Source organism: Hylobates moloch, unplaced genomic scaffold (genome assembly GCF_009828535.3).
Source record: "Hylobates moloch isolate HMO894 unplaced genomic scaffold, HMol_V3 SCAFFOLD_9, whole genome shotgun sequence".
Lineage (NCBI taxonomy): Eukaryota > Metazoa > Chordata > Mammalia > Primates > Hylobatidae > Hylobates > Hylobates moloch.
This window is the reverse complement of record NW_026652284.1, coordinates 113,152,622-113,174,571: the sequence shown is the minus strand read 5'-3', so window position 1 is coordinate 113,174,571 and position 21,950 is coordinate 113,152,622. Positions and strand designations below refer to the sequence as shown.

Here is a 21,950-nt window from a genome sequence, read left to right as displayed (position 1 = left end):
TGACAAGGGGCAATACAGAATTAAGATTTCCTGAGGCTATATCCTTATCCAAAATTGGCTGGCTCTGTGAGAAAGCATCCTGATAGTAAAATAAAAACAAAGGCACCAATTTTTACAAAGATACCAATTACTTGTTTGGTAATGTAGGCAGCAGTAGCATTCTTAACAGTGGCTAGACATGTGGGCATCCATCCCAGTAGAAGAACATAGAGAGATTATTTCAAGTTCATTATCTCTACTGGAAAACAATTAAGAAAAGTTGTATATAATAATTGGACTATTTGCAAATCTCATTAATCTTTCAGCATCAAATGCTAAACTCAACAGCGTGAATTCATCTTGCTCCCCCAAAAGTAAAAACCTAACCATGTCAAACAATTTCACAGTTAGCAACTAACACCCTCATCATTCTAAACTCCCCAAGAGTTTCAATTTGACAAAAATAACTCAGAAAATGTCTCTGACAAACTGTAAAGAATGTTTTCAATTATGAGTTTTAAAATTCAACAGTAACAAAATTTACTTTTATAATTAATATGGACACCAACCAAACATACATGTGTGTATGAGTGTGTGCATATATGTATGTACGTATCAAAGAAATGAAAACATAAAAACCTGGCACTTCGACTCTAGATGTAAGAGGACTTGGGGAACAGACAGAAGCATAACAAATACTGCAAAATGGTCAAGAGAGGGTGAATAACAAAAAGGTTAAGGAGAAAAGCATAGAGACCACCGAGAATTTCAATGCAAGTGGGACAGGCGCACAAGGTTGTAATCAAAAGGTGTTCAGTTAGAACATGACCTAAATTGCACTACTTTCCTCAAAAACTAAAAATTAAGAGGTCACAGAAACAAATTAGAATTTCACCTCCCTCTATTCAAATACTGTGTTCAACCCTCTAATAAACCTTCTGTAATTAACAATTAAAACTATGCATTTCCTTGCTATAATCAATTAAAGTTGACAGCTACTGTACAATTAAGCTCATCATACCCAGATAATCCTTACTCTTCCACAAATTCAAATTATAGCTAAACTCCTCTCTACCTTTTACTTTCCCAGAAAATGATCTTACTTGTTTTACTTTTCCAATAGTTACTGCTAATATTTAAAAAGGGAAAGAATATTCGTGTGCCTTCCTCTAAGGTAGTCAGCCACATTGCCACAAATATGCTAGAAATTCTGAAAAGAAGAAGTTAATAATCTGGTTAGAAGCAAAATCATCTAAGTCAAGGACTTCCATGCACAATCACTACATTGATATTTTAGGATATATAATCTGTTAATATAAGACTCTTAGTTATTACACAGTTACTTATATTGGCCTATATTTCAATATGGTTACTAATATTAGAATACTTTTAAAGAAAAATGTAAATATTTTCACATGTACATCTGAAAATAATTTTCCCAATGGATATACAACCTTTTAACATATTTTTCTTATATTCAGTATGGTAACAAATTCCAGATCGTTAAAGAACTGAATAAGACCTTTATCAAAAAAGTATCTCAGTGGGTCAATGATAATTTGGAAACCTTGTGGAAAAGTGGAAAAGAAAAATTAATTATCTTAAGGAAAGACCAAGAGTCAAAAGACAATAGATCTGATTTGAGAAACTACAGGAAATGTTTCAAAATCTACAAATATTCAGATTTGGGTATTGTTTTATTTTTTAAAACATGATAAAGAATTATCATGTACAAAGTAACTTCAACCTTTATATAAAGATAAAAATTAATAAAAATAAGGCACATATACACCATGGAATACTATGCAGCCATAAAAAATGATGAGTTCATGTCCTTTGTAGGGACATGGATGAAACTGGAAAACATCATTCTCAGTAAACTATTGCAAGGACAAAAAACCAAACACCGCATGTTCTCACTCATAGGTGGGAATTGAACAATGAGAACTCTATGGACACAGGAAGGGGAACATCACACTCTGGGGACTGTTGTGGGGTGGGGGGAGGGGGGAGGGACAGCATTAGGAGATATACCTAATGCTAAATGACGAGTTAATGGGTGCAGCAAAACAACATGGCACATGGATACATATGTAACAAACCTGCACATTGTGCACATGTACCCTAAAACCTAAAGTATAATAATAAAAAAAAAATAAATTAAAAAAAATAAGTATATGTCTCTTAAGTTACTTCAATCATTTGATTTCAATACATGCCATCACCAGAAAAGAATAAGTTTCATTTTATGCTTCATCCAAAAAATGGATAAAATGGTTTCAGGGAAGATGCCTGTAAACACAATGATCACCAACACCCTTGGTAACGAATCAACAAACTGCCTTATGTTTTTCTCCAACTCACAACAAACTAAATTCAGACTTCCTTCAAATACCTAATTCCAATAGTAATTTACCAGAAGTGCATTTGTAACTAGTATTGGCCTTTTTTATTATGTGTATTCTGGATCAGGTTATAATTCTTAAAAACTTCTAAATAAAACAATGCACCCACATAAGGGAAACATGAATCGATATTCTGCTAGATTTAAAATATCAGCTTTGTAAAATACACATCCAAATGCTTTCGAACTACAATAAATATCACAAAATCATGAAAAAAATGTGTTATTAAGGATGGCTGATTTTATATATTGCACTCCTCAAAATAACTTTACAGCAAATTTAATTCAATTTGGAGGATTCTGTCCCAAAATATGGAATTATATTTAAGATACAGGCATATAGTTCAGTGTTTCTTCAATATTAAATTCTATCAAAATCCTTAAACCAAAGTACTGATCCCATTAAGTATTTCCTGGCTTCAAAAGTAAGAATTCCTGTAATTATACTTAGCTCTAATAATTTATATTTAGTAGAAATAAGGATATATAAAAAAGCAGGGAGAAGGAAATAGATCAAGTGACAAGGTTAAGAAGCATGTATGTCCAAGGAATATGATTGTAAAATGATCCCACAAAAGACCTTTAAAACAGAGATTTATGAAAAGGAATTATATAGGAATCAAAATAATGTAGTTAAACCTCAAAATGTTTATACCTAATAACTGCAAGCCTAGCTACTTATCTACTTATAAGAGCCTTTATTTTTTTTCTTTTACCTGCTGCTGCTGGAGCTCCTCTTCCATCAGCTATTGCTTTGGAAGAAGGATTTGGAAGCATCTGTGTATCCTCTTTTTCTGCCCTGGGACATTCATTATGGTAAGAGGAATCTGAGGCTACTGGTGCTGTAACTTCTGAACCACGACTTAAGTCAAGAGGGAGACAGGGTCCCAGCTTCTCAAGTGGCAAATGTGCAACATCAGGCACTACACAAAATAAAGAGTGTAATATAATATTAACACAGATAAAATGGCTCAGTTACTATCACTGTGAATTAAAGTGTTACATAATTTAAACAGTGCCTGGCACAAAGAAGGCACTCAATAAATATTTGTAGAATAAGTGAAGTGCTTATAACTCCAGAAGATATAAGAGCAGAAATATCTCAATATTTTAATAATCTTTATCTCTTAGTTTTTTCTTTATCTTCTTTTATGTTTGGTTCTATAGGAAATCAATATACATTACCCTCTGGTACTGAAGATTCTTGCTGATTTTGAGAACTGATGGAGAATACTTTCCCATCAGTGGCTGGAGAGGGAGAAGAAACCTTTTCTACAGAATCATCAGGCATGGGTAAGGTGGCTAAACGCTGAGATCTTCTTCTCCGCTCACTATGCTTGAAAGGTCTAGGGGGATTCACAGGCTGTGGAGGACCTAGAAAAAGATCTTCAATGTTCACGAAGCAGATACATACCAGGAGCATCTTATAATATTTAAGGAGATAAATGGGAAAAAATGATTTATATTCTTCCCTCTGATGTTGTTATAAGATATCCACAAGGAATGGCATGTTCCAAAGGTAATCAAAGGCAAAAATTGTGCCCTCATTCAAAATGAGTCAATCAAAAATTGTAAAATCTATACTCTACTAGAACTAAAAGAAAATAAAATGGAACATTAATTTCAAGTAGCTCCCCCAAGTGACAGACTACAGTTAATTTCTCTAATTGCAGATCGTTGTGTAAATTGCCATTTTTCCTTCGGGAAAAATAGTCTCTTTACAGCAAAAGATAAGGAAAAAAAAATATATATATATATATTCCTTTTGCTACATTGCAAATCTAGAAACTCTAAGGGAAAAAAAGGCAGGGATATAGATGATATGACATTAAATGAGTTAGTGATTTACTTTACACTAATGTAAATAATTTTATCCCATCATCATCCCCCCAAATGGAGTTTTATAAACATGTCTGGGCCTGATTCATTAAAAAAAAAAAAGTGAACAAAAACAACTTTGTATACTTATTGTGAGCAAATAATGAGGATATTTAAGATGATGACATTGTGTACTTGTGTTTTTTAACAACTTGGTAAGTAACTTAGGCATCTTCTAGCAATATAATATAAATATTTGGAAATGTCTCTCACACTTTTAGATATCTTCTTTCTACATGGCATATAAACACATTTGACTAGAATAGGCAAGATTATATATGCCAATATATTCATGTTAATTTAGAAAGAGGAAATAAGAACAGTCTAAAGAGATTGATGTTTGGGTATTTAAGAGTAATTTACAATCAAAACGAAAGACATGTTGGTAACTAAAAAATATGAAAGAATAACATTTAATTGCTATAATATTGTGGTTATAACACCAAGATATAATTTCCAAAAAAAAAGTTTATTAATGTCATATGACATTCCAGTGACTACTACTGACACTATTTCATGATAAATGCCATAATGAAATGAAGCTTATTAGGAAAACAATTATGTTCCCATTCTTTCCACCTATTAAAAAGAACAAAAAAGCAAAACCTGATCAAAATGAAAAAATGATTCAGTAGAAAATATGGCAACTAAGGGAAAATAGGTTAATATGTTTGATAAACGTCTTCTGAATGCCAACAGCTTTGATTATTCTGGAAGACACAATATGGAATAGTTCATAAGGAAACGTCATATTCACTCAACTGATCATGTATTTCATTTGTTGCATAAAGAGCAAAAAAAACCATCATTTACCAACGGACTTTTCAAATAACTGTTACTCATGTCTCCAACTTAGAATACTAAACTAATATAAGAAACTCAGGGTCAACACAAATCTTGTATTATTTATATATACAGATATATAGGGAGATAGATAGATATACCCATGTGAAAGGTGATTTCGAAAAAGACTGCGTTAACTCTTGAAAACTTAGAAGTACTGAAACAGTAAAATCTTTAAAAATATAATCACGGGGGCATTTTTTTTTCATTAAAAAGATTAAACTGAAGTCTAGACTGTAAATATTATAATAAGAATGAATAAAATGTATTGCAGAGGGAAGTTATAGACAAGTGGGGACAAAAAATCTACAGGAATAGTCTTAAGTAAAAATAGCTATCATGGGTCTTTTTATAACTTTCTTTTTTTTTGTAATGAATCAGGCCTCTCAGTATGCTTGGATTATGAGTTGAGGAGAGTCAAACTACAGTGGAATCTGTGTTATTAAATGGAAAGGATTCTCAACCAGCAGTAGTCTCTAAGCAACAAATCAGTAAGAAATGTCTATGGTTTTTGCCCCTGAAATAGTTTCAAGCCTTCCCTATCATATCCACTTGAGTTTTTAAAAAGCAACTTCATAAAAATACAATATAACTACAATCAAACTGTTTTTAATGTATCTTATAGGATAAATAACTATTTTTTAAAAATCTGTGCTCACTAGTTTTATTTATCACTGAAGAAGAAAGCTGAGATACAAGCGTCAAATCCTCGACTTGTATTAATTCTGGGGAAAGTGGTGATTTAGGGGGTTTTATACACCCAGAAGAATCTCCAGATTCATGTTTGCATTTCTTGCTGCGAGCCTTCCCTGAAGACAAAGTTGAGGATAACAGTGCAGGTTTCTGAGTGTTGGCAGAACTGCTAATGTCAGCTTCATTTTTTTTCTGACTTTGAGGTTTAGGTGAAATCGCCTGAATAAATAATAAAAAATTGATATTTTTATTTTGGCTTCTTCATTTTTGTTCTTGTATTCTATTTTGACTGTTAAGCAACTTTAGTATCCAGAAACATTGTTAAGCAACATATAACATTTCTATTACAAATGAAAAACCAAAAAGAACCCCACAAATTATTAACTAAAAGTTGAATAGGCTGTCTTTAAAGGGATGCTGTCAACTTTCAGTCTAAATTAATTTTTTAAAATATATTATTCACAATATTTTCGGAACATAAAATGTTATCTTACTGGACAAATATTTTCAGTATTAAATAGAAATATACCCCTTTAGGAACCATAATTGCCAATGACAATAATTCAGAAAATAAACAGCATTTTCATGTTTTAAAGGATTAGAGGAATACATTTAAGCTTTTGACTTTAGATGTTTTCTTATAAAATCTTTTCTTTTAAGTTGAATGTGAAGGTCTAAGTAGACAGTTTCCCTTTAAAGAAAGATCTGAACAGGAAAAACAATGACCAAATTAACAAAGCACTATCTTTAACTCATTTTAGTGCTGAAAGCTAGAGTTTCATAAGCACAATGCATCATGAAATCAGAGCCACCAGCAATATAGAGTTAAAAGACTAAAAAACAATACAAAACAAGCAACAACAACAAAAAAAAAACCAAAGAGATAAAGTGTAAGTTAAAAACATTGGATTTAAAAACAAAATACGTCGCATTCTTAGATGAGAGTTTTTACCTTCTTCCTGCCAACTGATACTTTTAAAAAAAAATTAGAACTTTGTCAGTTCTTTCATAAAAGAACATTTTTATTCATTTGGCTGTAAAATTTCCTACATATGTTAAAATATGTGTGAATGTGTCCATTTTTCAAAACAAGAGAAAATAGCTACATTGGATGAATTTGCAATTTATGGTTCTGCAATACCTCTATCTCTTTCTGATATACCTATCTGAAAGCAAAATACATAATATGCATTTTTTGAAAATCTATTCTACCATAGGCCTTTATAAAGAATCAAATTGCTAGCACTATAAACGACATGCTTGTCCCCAAGAAATCTTTTCACTTCCATATCTTGTGGAGAATAACTATCAGGTTTACTGTCTGCAGTTCTCTGGAGTATGAAAGATCATTTTCTGGGGACTAAATAAATAAATAATTCTGTTCCCACTGAGATACAAGTCAAATTTTGCTGGGGAAGAAAAGTGCATATTTGGTATTAAGTAGGGCACCTTGAATGCTCTATAGACAGCATGTTGGACATACCACATAAAAGGCCTGGTGTCAAGTGTCCCATTCATTCAGTTGTCATCATTTCTATTATTGAATTTACTCATTATAAATGTGTATAAGTGCAGATTAATTATTTGAAAAGGTACTTCATAAATGGATAGTATTCCTAACCTTATTATAAAAGGTGTTGCCAGAAAAGTAATTAGAGCCATTACTTGTAAATAAACAATTTTATTGTTCATCTTCACATATGTGAAAGACATCACTACAGCATCCATTACTCTCAAGTTACAAAGTTATAAAACAAGATTTTAAAACTTAATATCTTGATAAGGTGCTTAACTTCTAAACAAGGAAAAATTAACATTGTTTTTAAAACTTACTGAGTTATTATGCATCTAATGCAAGTTTTATCCAAAAGTAAATATAACATGACATATCCCTAATACAATTAAATAATCTATAATTAATAAGCTGAGAATTAGGGTTCAAGACCACAGAGTTTGAATTTTTTAAAAATATAAATAAGTCCATTAGCACAGTAAGTTTTGACTACAGGCCTGTTATCAATCTATGTCATGAGTGACATTACTTTAACTCATTAGGAAACAGAGGTTAGTAACAATCAATACCTCTCCTTTAGGTCTATTGCTGATACCAATTGAGATGTAATTAAGAGCTTTATAACTCGGCTTTTTAACTATGAAACGAGGCTAACACATAGGATAAAAATAAGTGTTTGTTCACAAAACATTTTCACATTGAAATCAACCTGAATGACAAGTAGAAAATGAGGAAATGGCATGGTGTTCCTGAAAATCTAAAATAATTTACAAGGTTTTCATTAATGATTGTTGGTCTCTTTGTTACAAAACTGGCAAGGACTCTCAAAAGTTTTTAATTATGAAAATAGAAACAGCCGAGTTACACAATTTTCCTTTCTTTCTTTTTTAAATTCAATTTCAAAACGTGGTTTTCTGTACTTCTCTCTAAGATGGGTACTGCCCTCTACACTAACTTCACATTTAATAAGTACTTTTCACAATCACATTCACCTCAGCAGGATTGTGCATAATCAAAGATTGACATTGTAATGAATTTTCCAGAAACATTTTATTACCCAAGTCCCTGATTTATCGCATTCTGAGAATACCATAAACAGTGGTGAAAATACAAAATATTGTTATATCTGGGACGTTGAATATAGTAATACACAGTAAAAAAAGGTATTTAAAATTTGGTTGATATATTGACAATAACGGCAAAGACTTAACCGTTTGATGATCACAGAAAATCAGAAGGTATGATTCAATGACATATTAATCAATTTAAAAGACCCATTGATTTAATACAACATTAATGGAGGCACCAAAACAACGCACTGTTATCAAATCAGGCCTAAAATAACCCTGAAAAACTCAATACAATATCAATTAAATTTGGAATAGTTTTTAAAACGCATCTAGAGGAGAGCAAAAGATACTCATTTTAAAGTCTTCTTTATTAGGCTACTAATAAAGAAAAGTAATACAAAAAGGATATATTAAAACTACATTAAGGCTCAGATTTTAAAACAGGAGAACCAAGGAAATCCAGTTATGGCTATTACTGCGTTCTTATAGTCTTACAGTGCCTAAGAAGTTAAGCCCTTAGAGAATGTAAAAGCATGCACAGTTCATTATGTACAAGTATTGTGGGAATCTGAAGGTAGCCAAGGCAAAATCTAGCAACTGCAACCTTCACTTTTAAATTCCTCTATTAGGTGGTTTAAAGACAGACCCTTAATAGTTTTTTAAACTCTCTTTTTTTGTAGTTATTAAAATATACATCCTAGCAAAAATGTATGGCTCATTGATCAATTCATAAAACACATAGTCAGTCTAACAACACCAATTGTTACAATATAAAAGAAACTTCTTACAAAAGAAGCTTTATTAGATGTCAAAAAACCCTGTTTTACTCACAAATGGAAAGTATTTGTGTAAGGGTCTTTTTGTAAGCTAGTTAAAGGTGATCCAGCTGGAAGCTTATACCCTGGGATGCCTGTCTCCAGGCCTTCAAATTTTGGAGACAAAGGCTTTAATGCCAGTCTATAAAATCAAACACTAATGAAGTCTGTAGTTATCTGTATACCTTGGAGAAGGCAGAGTTAAAAATATATCGTCAATTAATTAGCTTCCTATTCCCATATCTGATCAAAAGGGGAATTTCAATTACGTAGATACTAGAGCTCCGTGATCATTCCAGTGGGAACCTTGAAAAAAATCAAATGCTACCATTTCATACCTGCTCCAGCATTGGAGCTGTTTCATTGTAGTCTTCCTTTTTTTCAGCACCATCCACCCCAACAGCTTTGGATGCCAACAAACCTTGAGAAAAATTGTACAGAAATTGCTTATTAGAAAAAATACTGACTTACACCCTAATTAACTTTGCAAAAATCTTAGTAGTTGAAATTTCCTATACTTTTTAATATATAGGAAGTAATCTCAAATGTTTTCTTTTCAAAAATACAAATATGCTTAATAATAAGCCAAGGGACTGAATCAGAACTTGAGAGTTGCTTACATAGTTGCGTGTCTTTTAATATTACTCAATTAAATCACTGAAAACACACACTTGCACACACACATTTATTCTGTAAAAAGTTAAAATTCTATGTCTTAATGTCCACATTAAGGTTGCTCAGGTTGCTAATACTTATAATACAGATTTTGTCTATACAACTATAAAAACAGAGTAAGACAGAAGAAATCCTTCTAAACATCCAGAACATAAAAAAAGATTTTCTGTTGTTTTAGTAGCTAAAAAAGCTATCAATTCTTAAGTTCATTTAGATCCTTTTAATCTAAGCTTTATGTGTGTCCAGTTGTACCTTATCTTCTTCTAAGAGTTTAAACACAGATGGATCCACTTTATGTTAAGGGAAAAAGTGTGGGTCTTTCCTAGAACATCTGAACTTAATATTATAGTTCATTTTGTCATTTTGTCTATAAATGACAAAAATTTTTAGAAGTTCCAGTTTTCTTCTATGTATGTCACTAATTCTCAAATTTAAAAGACAGAATAGGCCAGGCGCAGTGGCTCACCCCTGTAATCCCAACACTTTGGAAGGCTGAGGCAGGCAGATCACTTGAGGTCAGGAGTTCAAGACCAGTCTGGCCAACATGGTGAAACCCCATCTCTACTAAAAATACAAAAATTAGCTGGCATGGTGGCAGGCGCCTATAATCCAAGCTACTCGGGAGGCTGAGGCAGGAGAATCACTTAGACCCAGGAGGCAGAAGTTGCAATGAGCCGAGATCCCGCCACTGCACTCCACCCTAGGTGGCAGAGCGAGACTCCGTCACAAAAAAAAAAAAAAAAAGACAGTATTTTATTGTAATATATAACTGTATTACTAATTTGAATCCCAAGACATTAAAACTCTGCTTTAATAAAATATAGGCATTTACTTGGTTAAAATTCTTTGCTAAGTCCGTCAGGTACCTTCAATGAAGTCTAGTTTATAAGCCTTGTTTAAGGCCACCCTGCTCATAAAAGGCCACCAAAATTCATTTCTGTGTCATTTCAAGGTTGTCAGGTGCCTTCAGTGAACCCCAGTTTATAAGCCTAGAACAAGTATTTGTTTTTGTTTATGGCCACCCTGCTCATAAAAGGTCACCAAAAATCATTTTTGTGTCATTTCAAAGTTGGCCACACAAAAACTTTGCTCCAAAGGAAGCATGTTTAACAACTGACAGCTTAATAGTAAATGACTACAGCAATTATACTACATACAATACAGAAGCTGTCCACAACATATTTAACAGGAGAAAAATGGTGCCCCCTCAAAGGCAGTATGATGTAAAGGTATCCATGAGGCAACATGTCTTGACTTTATCAGATAGCTACCCTAAAGAAGTTAAGTGATCTAGGTAGGAATTCACATATTAAAATTATATTCTTGGGACCAGCACAGTGGCTCACGCCTGTAATCCCAGCACTTTGGGAGGCTGAGATGGGAGAATCACCTGAGGTCAGGAGTTCGAGACCAGCCTGGCCAACACGGTGAAACACCATCTCTACTAAAAATACAAAAATTAGCTGGGTGTGGACGTACACACCTGTAATCCCAGTTACTTGGGAGGTTGAGGCACGAGAATCGCTTGAACCTGGGAGGCGAAGGTTGCAGTGAGCCGAGATGGCACCACTGCACTCCATCCTGGGGAACAGAGTGAGATTCCATCTCTAAATAAATAACTAAATAGATAAATAAATTAAAAAATTATCTTCCTAAAGTAGTACTCAAGCAAATTCTAAATTAAGCAAAAGGTACCTAGTACTCAGAATGTACTTTAAAATAAAAAAGGCCGAGTGTAAGACAATGATTTTGATACATCTATGATTAGTATTAAAACTGGTATTTAAGGTCAGGCACGGTGGCTCATGCTTCTAACACTTTGGGAGGCCGAGCTGGGTGGGTTGCTTGAGCCCAGGAGTTTGAGACCAGCTTGGACAATATAGCAAGACCCCATCTCTACATTAAAAAATAAGTAGAAAACAATAACAACAAAACCCTGGTGTTTGTCCCAGTTTGAGATTTAAAAAAAAAAAAACAAAGCAAAAACCAAAAAACTACATAGTTTGTTACAGTCTCATACCACATCAACTGTACATAAACAATTTTACAAAAACAGCTTCAATCCTAATTATATTCTGAATATATTTTTACGTTACTGAAAAAGATATAGTACTGAATATTTATTTAACATTTAAAGCCACATTCATTAGGTTTTTATTCTCCAGCTAATATTCTTAAGGCCCAATGAACTATTGAAATAAAAATAATTAGAAAATCAAGTTCTTTTGCAGGAAACTGAGTAGAGTTATATTTCTAAGGACTATTCAAACAGGACAAATCTTGCTATTCAATATATTATATATCTTTTACTTTGTTTCCTTTCACACAGGCAGTAGAAATACTTTTTAATACTCAATAGATGAAATAGATCACAAACTAAAAAACTGAAAATAAGATACCACAAGTAATAAAAGAAACAAAATAATTCACCCATAACATATGGATTTACATTAGGATATTACAGACCGAGTTTATTAAAATCCCTTTCCATTAATGGTTTGAGAAGGAAAAATAAAGTGTTGTAATGTGTTCATAAAAAGTAATGAGATTTAAGAAAAACTACTTAAAATTAGATTTTAAAATGCATACTTGGTCATCTAGAGAATTTAAAAGCCCAAATACGATTAATAAAGTTTTTTCATGCTTTTCATTCACATCAACTTACAAGAGTTATTAAATATAAACAATAAAATGGAACAAATAACAAAGAAAGTACTTGAAGAGATAACTCTGACTACTTCTGCCTTAAGAGGCAGTCCAAAATCTGTTATCTTGACCTGCTAATATTCCAGGAAAAAATGCGCTATCCATAGAAAATGAGAAGAATTAACTGAAAGGAAATTATCAGCAAGTACCTATTAATTATCTATGTATTACTAACAGGCCCTCTTCTAGAAGAATACACCTATGGGATAAAATTGCCCAATAAGAATGCATTATGCTGCTTCAAGAAATTATTTAAACTTAGGTAAAAGAAGAATATCAAATAGTCATCAGTTCCACCCACCAATAAAGTTACAACTTTCCAATATTCTATATTAGCTATAAAATACAGAGCTGGTCTCTTCCTGCCAATAGGAATAAGTAGAACAGAGCCCAGAGTTCCCTGGAATGGGAAAGGGGAACAAAGAAAGAGTAAAGTGATTACATTCTTGGTTTACTTCTCATCCAGGTATTTCAAAACACCATCTTCTTTCTGGGACTAAGAATCAAATATTCTTGATATTATTATCAATAACACACTACTGGTCAATTCAAATTTCAGGATTTTTTAAACTTTTTAAATTCCTAAGTTACAGAAACACACCTAAGCTAGCTGAAATTCCAGGAACTCTTAGAGCCTATTAGAAACAGATCATGCACCAACTGCTCATGTTGTTTTCCTTTATTCCCTTGACATTCTGTAGTTTAAAGTCTACTCAAATTCAATTTGTTTGTGACTTTGTTCCAAAAGTATGGACTACTAGTTTTCTAAGTAAAACTGTTTATTTCAAATCAGTATGCATAAGCCATATAACAATAGTTATCAATAAGGTACATTACATAATGAAAAATATGAACTGGGAAGTTGTGTATGTGTATATATATTGCACAGTATATGCAATATGTATATATCTACATACATGAAATATGTGTATGTGTATATATGGAAATACATATGTATATATGTATATATGTGTGTATATATGTATATACATATATACATATTCCATATACTGTGCAACTATATTGTCAATGTCTACCTATTCGGAATTTCTGAAAAAAGCCATCCTTTTAACATTCTCTATACAGAAATAGGGTTTAAAATCATCACATGGTGTGTATGTGGCAAAGTGAATAGAAAGAATGATAAATATATGAATTAAAGTTATCCAATAGCTGGTCCACGTATTTAAGTTAAAACTCTTTAAAAAAATAATAAAATAGAGTGGAGAGAAATACATCAGAGCAAGCTGCTATGATCCCAGCCCCAATCCTCTCAGTAGTAAAAGGACAAAAAGACACATACAGATGAGCTTGATGAATTTAAAATATACCATAATGCCATAACAAAATTACTATTTTATATTAGTCCTCATTTATCTTTATAAAGTATAAATGAAATTTACTGTAAAAAGCCAAGCCTGAATTTCAACTATTGAAGACAATCTTACAATATCTACTGTCTTTTTGCATGACATAGTTGCAACATGAAATCAGAAATAGATGTAGAAAGATGAACTATTAAAAAGATTATCACACACTTAAATTCTCTAAGTAAATAGAGAAAAGATCATAATGGTTTCACATTCATAAAATCTTATGCTCTGCTGCTGCTGTCAAACTGTAACTTATTCACTTGAGACTCCCAAGGGAAAGTGAAGAGAAAACCCCACTGTGGAAGGGAAGGGTGTTACTAAGCAACCAGTATTACAAACTTGAGGCACATAGTAAAATGGTACTTTTTTTCCCCACTACTGTCTTTTCAAGGCCATAGAGAAATAATGCATCATTGTGGGCTCAGCTGAGTTTTTGTGTTGTAGTTTTTTGTTTTTTTTTTTACTTCTTTAAACGTTGAGCTTGAATCTCCCAGTAAGGCATATGTAAGAGTATATTGATTGAAACTATTAAAAGCAGGTTATCCAAATTGAAGGAAAAAAAGCATGATGCTGGAAAGCTGGCAGTTGTATCATGTCAGTGTCATCTCCGTCTTCTTTGATCTCGACTCTTCCAATAGTGTTGTTTCAATCTTTGTATCACAGGAGTTAGAAACACTATTCCATTTCTGCCCAGCACATAGCACTGGGTTCCATATTTTAAGGCAAAACTGAAGTCTCATGCCATAAGAACAAACACTTAGAGAACATTTGGCTTTCTCCAAGGTTAATAGTTTACAAGGAAAAGGTGTAACAGGTTAATTGATTTAAAATATTTCCTCTCCTGGGGCCAAATATATCCTTTATCAGAGACAGGCATGAAAACAATATATACAAATGGAAAGAGACTAAATATTCTCACCTGCTAAAACCAATTATAATCACTTAGATGAACAATATAAATGAAACGGTGGTTCTAAACAACCCTCAGCTCCAGAGTCACCTTTCAGTTAGCTTCCTCTCTTCAGAAAATGGTCAAAATGTTTAGTTTACATTTATTCCTAAATCTGACCGTGAAATCAAGCTTCTTCAAGTTGAAGCCAACAAAGGTTTATACAGCTTTATTAGGCCAAAGGCACTAAAAAAAGGTTCTGTCCATTTAATAAGAACATATGACTAAATCATGAAGGTATTTAAACTCCCCTTTTAACATATACTCAGAAAAGGTAAATATGTACACAATTTCTTTTGAAGACTAGAATCACTAGGCTGAATAGACTATGGAAATGGCAGGATGTAGTATGACTGGCCCCAATTCTAATCCTTCAATCCCCTCTTCCATGAACACGAACCAGGCTAGAATTTTCAGTGTTTTCTAACAGCCTAACACTGCTATTTCCTAAACTAAACTACAAGAAATCATATGGAAATAAATAAGCCCAGATTCCTGTGACCAACTTGCAGAGTAGAAATTAAAAAAAAAAAAAATTTATAGAAATACTTTCACATCAGAAATTCAGAAATTAACAGATTCAGGAAGTAAATGTAAGTCAGTAATCTTTCCAACTATATATGGCACCATCCTTAAGTAAGATTGGTCAAGTAGAAGAATGTATAAAAAATTAAAAATGTGAGAAACTGTGTCACCGTAAGTTGACACAATAATTCTTCTAGAAACTACCACTACCACCAATGTAATTTAAAAATGACTGAGCTTTGTAGCATATGTCCTTATCAACCCTCACAACATCCCTGTGAGGTAGGTAGAAGATATGTGGTATTTTTCACATTTTACAACAGAAAAAGCTGACAGTGTTGAAAGACATTGACCTTGAAGAACCACAAAGTAACTGTCTTTGTTATTAACAGGTCCATGACACTAAACCGAAACCACTTTACTTCATTAAAAATAAATTACTCTAAAATTAAACCTTCCATTTCCCCCCCTCAAAAAAAAAATCATTGTAGTTTACCAGTAATCTTGTTAAGTCGAGCTCTCTTTGCCTGAAATGAGTTGCCTTGATTATTTTTCCTCTTGTTTGATAATGTGCTCTCTGGCTGTGGAAAGACCATCTTTGGAACGTTCTCTACATGAAGTCCTACTTTCAATAGAACACATATATGAGAGTTTATCTAGAATCCAAATTAAAACACATGATTTTTTAATAGCAAAATAGTAAAAATGCTTTGCACATTAGTTTTTTTAATCTACTACTTGATACAGACCTTTGAAAAACACAAATCCCTCCAGACTAATATATTAGAAATAAAAGACTACTAAAGCAGTTATTCTTAAAGAAAAGCAGGAAGAAAATGACTTACTGCTTTTTCCATATTACATATTGAAGCATACACAGAAGCATTTAAAAGGTTGAAGAAAAAACACAAAACAAAAGAAAAAATCTCAAACAAAAACCTGCTATCAAGAAGTTACAAATCAAAATCTCAACCTATTTCTATTCAAGAATACTGAGGGCATCCAATATCAAGTAACCCATACTAGACTATTACGTTTCAGGTCTAACTGTAAGATGCTAAAGAAGTTAGCCATCATATTATGCTAGGGACAAAAGCCTAAAAATTTAATTATACATTCAAAATCAAAGGAAGCCAAGGGATTTGACTTTACTACATGAATTTACCAGTGTCATAAGGAATTAACGTAAGAATGTATTTTGTACCAAATGTTTCACTAGATGTAGGCAGATCTTCCTTCTTCTCTACGTCTGGTGTGGCTATACAAGTTGAAGTTTCTTCCTTCTTTGAAGGTACTTTAAACCACTTTCTCTCATCTTTATCCTTATCTTTATTGCTGTTAGCGCTGGTTCGAGGTTTACTCCCTGTTTTGTTCTTGGCTGCAGCTGCAGCAGCTGCTTTGACTAAAGCTATCCAATCCTCCAAAGGAAAAACACAAAACATGTGAAGTATTAAAATTAATTAAAATGTAATTACACTAATAAAAATGTGTCACATTTTCAAAGCTACTTTCACATGTAACTACACAAACATAATATAGCGATAACAATATTTACATGATAGCTGAACATGGTAGGTTATCAAATTTAATAATCAAATGAGTTAGACTGTATAACCTCTCATAAAACAGGAAGCATATTCAGTAACAGGTATTCCATGGATATATTTTCACGGGAATAAAATCTAAAATAGCAGAGGAAACCTATGGCAGATATGGAAAACTACATGACATTCTACCTTAGTATTTTAGGGCTCAAATGTTGCATTACTTCTCTTTCTCATAAGACTATATGAGACAAAGGACTATAAAAGAAGGGAAAAACGCTATCTTGCGGTTCTACAAAGATTAAAAACAGTGTATTCCCACCTACCAAATTGTTGTTCCTTATTAGGACAAATGTACCATTCAAATTATAGTCAATCTCATAGAAATTAAGAAAGGTATGATTTTTATTATTTTCTAAAGCTATGAAGTTCAGATAGCAATTTATCATAACAGCTTAATAATACTGATGAAGAAGAAAAAAGCTCCATTGACCAGGGTAAAGCATTAACTGTCAAAACTCCACATTATCTCCCTATACAACATCCTAGGTCTCTGGTACCACTCTTCTGAGGTACAAATATTTATTTTTCCTGTGTTAATTTAGTTTGTTGCAAAATACATTTTACTATTGTATTTTAACTAAAAATGCTTATTATAAAAAATATAATAAGGTGTAAGGAAGTATAAAGTGGTCCTAACATTTTAATTTTCACAATCAAAATGTTTTTAAAACAAATATTTTAAAACAAATACAAATATCTCTACAAAGTGAATCTGCTGAGACCACTAAGCTCTGCCAAACAGACTACCAGTTCAGATTTACTCAAAATACTTTAAATCCCTAGTCCAAGCAACTAAAAATTTCACAACATCAAATGAATTTAATTCACAGTTTACATTAACAAATATAAGCAAAATACGTTAATAAAATTAAGCAATGAACGATGTAGATTAACACTGCCTTAAAAATATATGGTGAAAGCAATAAGCCATTAAAAAAAAACAAAATCTGTATTTCTCTTTCTCTCATGATTGAAATTAACTGAAAACATCATGTGATTGCACTTTAACACATTCAATCAACAATTTTCTATTGAATACCATGTCCTATATGCCAGGTACTAGCCTAAGCATTCAAGAGACTGCAACTGATAAAGGACTGGTCCTGGCCATAAGGAATTCACAGGTAAATACAATTAGCTATAAGCCGTGACAGGAGATGTACTAGAGAAATAAACAAAATACTATAGAACAGAAAAGAAAAGATTGATTTTGACTGAAGAGAAAGACTAATGCAAAGCTTCAGGGAAAATGATAGATGAGCTGAACCCTAAACATAAGTAGGAATTTGCTAGGGAAAGGGGTAGTGGAAAAAGAGAAAAGGCTACTCCAAGCAAAAGGAAAAACATTAAACAAAGGCCAGGAGTAAAAGTGTACAGAAAAGTGAAAGAGCAATGAAAGGTTCAAGGAGCAATATGGGCAGCTAAAAGCAGTATGGCTAAGTTGAGCTTTCAGACTAACATTTAAGCAGTAAGAAAAGAAAGCACCATCAATGAAAAAGAAAAAAAAAAGGATTGAGAGAGAACAATCAACAAAGTGGGAAGAGAAACAAGAGTAAGTACAATCAGACAACCAAAAGGAAAGTGTTATATGCCACAGAGATCATACGTTTGCAGACCTATTAAGAGTAGAGCATTTAATCCTGGGTTCCACATTGTAGGGAAAATTTTAAGTTGTCAGACTTGCTGGAAAATGTCAGAAGTAATATCCATCCCAAGTTGTTTTCTACCTCCAATAAAGAAAAAACTAAAAAGAGAATCATACTGCACCTTTTAAAATTTAAATATGTTTTTTAAATGCTTTTTAATCATATGACTTGCATGGGAATCACTGTAGCTCTGTGATTAAAGAATTTTCCCATTGTTTTGCTCTTTTATTTTTATGCTGAGTTCTATTTTGTGTTTGCTTTTATGTTTAGTTATACAAATTTATGAGATACATGTGAAATTTTGTTACATGTATATAATTAGTAGTGATCAATTCAGTGTATTTAGGGTGTCCCTCACTCAAATATAATACATTTTTATTAACTATAGTCACTCTACTCTGCTATCAAACACTGAATTTATTCCTTCTATAGAAAAGCTTCATTGTTAAAAATAACTGAAGTGTGATCTTTCCATGAACTATAACTAATAATGATGTTTTCGAGCTCTTTGTAGATAACATAATAGAATACTGCACTAAAAAGGGCACTGTGGGTTAAAAGAATCACTTTGCACAGAATGAGTAAAATTTTAAGTCACTCAATTCTCTAAGTTCTGAATTCTTCAAATGTGAAACAGAAATATTAGCCATATCTATGTCAAAGGATCTACTATGAGAATCCAACGAAACAAGGCACATAAAAAATGTTTGTAAATATTAATAGCAAAGGACCTATAAGCCAATCATTAACACTAGTGAGTCACAATGTATATTTTGTATCAGCATGCCCTCAGGAAGAAGAAATGAGAGAAAAGGCAAGTACTTCTGTTACAAGCTTCCAAATTAAAAATATAATGGCTCAATCTCTCACCCTGTAATTACTACTGCTCTTATTAGGGTAGAAAACCAGAAGGAACAAGGAGGTATCTCATAAGATGAAGGAATCAATCCCCCTCCTATCATATATGTCAGTTTCATAGCTATTTATGTATCAACACTACCATTCCACACAAAATTATGTGGAAGAAGAAAAAACTGTAGTTAGGGAGAAAAAGAGGGGATCTTATTTTGGGCTGATAACATGTCTACCATTACCTTCTTTCCCAGTGAGAAAAATGTCTACAAATACAGTGTTAGAAGGACTACAGCTCACATTGTAGCCACTATAATATTAAAAGCTCTTTAAAGTGCTCAAGCTAACCTCTTAATGCAAGCAGAAGTTTATCCAGTATTAACCAACTGGTTCAAAGTCAAAAACAACAGAATTAAGACTTATTTAGGCTTAAGAATATTCATCACTTTGAAGGTTTGCATATACAAAAGTGTTATTAATGTCACATTTTAGACAGGTTCAGGAAGAGCATTTCCACAGTGCATTAATTTGATGTACTACTCATTGCTAGCTTAATTTAAAAATTAACTTTCTAAAGAAATTCTCAAAGTACTCAAAATTTAGAAGATATTATGCAAGATAGGCCCCCCCTTAGCTTTGCCCAAATAACACCTGATTTAGCATATTTCTTCGATGAAGGCAAGTCAAAAGCTTGTTGGGAAAAAGCAACTCATAAAATGAGAGTCATTTCTAAAACACAATTCTACAAATATTGTTAACGTTGCTGTAATTAAGAATTATAAAGAAAAAATGAAAAATTAAAAGAAATATACTACTACCCAAATATTATTTCAGTTGTTTTATATCTTGGCACTGATCTTAATGTTATAATGTATCATAGTGTGACTAAAGAGTCACTACTTATTAAAAACAAACATCCATAACATCCAATAAATTTAATTTTTACAAGCTGTAATTTTACCACAAACCAAATTGGCTCAGTGTCCCACTTTGAAAAAACAAAGTTTTAAGGCAATAATATTGTCAATTCATGAACATCTGATCAACCAGAATAACAAAACAATTGTTTTAAAGAAAAAAAAAAAAATTGAGACTTTTGTTTAAGCAGGTATATACAATGTTCCCAACCTTTTAATCAATCTGTGTAGTAACCAAGAAATCACACCACTGAATGCTTAAAAGAACACTTTATTTATACATACATGTGGGAGGACACAAAGCCACTTCCTGATCAAAAGCATTTTCTTTTAAATTGCATTTACATATTAATTAGAGGAAATCTGCTTGCTAATCATTTCATAACTAAATTTTTGAAAACCAGGCAATTTAAAACAATCACACTTATTTCTTCATGAATAATTTTTTTAATGTGGTAGATACACATTTCTAGAGCACTAAATGTTTACACTTGACTGAAGCTGACCAGGTAATTTCAATACATTTCAGAATGACAGTTTTCACCGCATGGCATGGAACAAATACGTAGCACATTTCCATATTAGACATTTTTACACACTACTTTCAATTTCTTAAAATTAATTGTAGGTCCAGGTGCTGAAAATCCCAAATAACAGCAGAATAGAAAAGAAAATATTTTAAATTTCTAATGGCACCTTTCTTTCCAGTATTTCAGAAAACACAGCCAACAAATGGAATTGTGGTTTTTACCTCCACCCAAGATTCTCCTTCCAATGCTTACCATCCATTCTTGCTTTGAGCAGTGACAAAGCATACAATACACTGCTTCCATCATATGACTCAGAGAGCCCTATCTGAAACAGCCTACAGAGTGTCAGGTAAGCGCCTTTTAAAGGAAGATGAATGACTATGATTTGTAGAAGGAAAGAAGAAGATAAGAACTCAATGTAAATTTTTATATTAAAAATTTTTAACTTTCTAAATGACATTATATACCAGGAAAAACACAACGAAATTTAAAAAAAAAAAGGCACTTACCTCACTTCCCATAGACTGGTTACACGATCCAGCTGGGTCGATAGGACAACACCAGCTTAGTGGATGCTGGGATTTCACCTGGAACAGAAACTAGTGACCTATAACTTTAGCAGGTCTAAACCAAAGAAGCAAAAATCAAATGTATAATGTATTTTACAGTCTAAGCTTCCTTTTCTTGCTGCTATTTGGGGCTATCAGCACATAACCCTACAATTAGTTCATTTAAAAAAAATATATGTATAAATATATTTTGATCAGTCACCGTTCAAGAAGATATCCCTTTGGGTAGCTAGGAATACTGAACACTCTTACCTGCCCCTTAGCATCCTCGGGCATGGCTTTAATGTGCATTCTTTTTAAACAACGAATTACTCCATCATAAAACTGAACTGTAAATGTTCCTGAAACAGGAGCAAGTCAGAATCATTAGAAAATATAATTCAAGTTTACAGCAACACTTGAAATC

The 21,950-nt window shown here is 32.5% G+C and overlaps 1 protein-coding gene across 11 annotated transcripts in view; it reads right to left on the bottom strand.

Annotated features, from left to right (window-relative positions):
• The window catches only part of PHF20L1 (PHD finger protein 20 like 1), a 74,424-nt gene that overhangs the window by 28,848 nt on the left and 23,626 nt on the right, over positions 1-21,950 (bottom strand). For 6 of the 11 annotated variants that reach the window (XR_009214750.1, XM_058443717.1, XM_058443716.1 and 3 more), the window contains 8 exons: positions 21,797-21,885; positions 21,485-21,562; positions 16,628-16,841; positions 15,920-16,048; positions 9,534-9,616; positions 5,764-6,016; positions 3,569-3,757; positions 3,100-3,306 (listed from right to left, as the gene is read on the bottom strand). Coding sequence is in view for 10 of the 11 variants with exons in the window: in XM_058443717.1 (XP_058299700.1) it covers positions 3,100-3,306; positions 3,569-3,757; positions 5,764-6,016; positions 9,534-9,616; positions 15,920-16,048; positions 16,628-16,841; positions 21,485-21,562; positions 21,797-21,885 (1,242 nt within the window). In the remaining variant the exon portion in view is untranslated. The remainder of the gene's footprint in view (positions 1-3,099; positions 3,307-3,568; positions 3,758-5,763; positions 6,017-9,533; positions 9,617-15,919; positions 16,049-16,627; positions 16,842-21,484; positions 21,563-21,796; positions 21,886-21,950) is intronic. The other 5 variants (XM_032760469.2, XM_032760470.2, XM_058443718.1 and 2 more) reach the window with 3 other exon arrangements.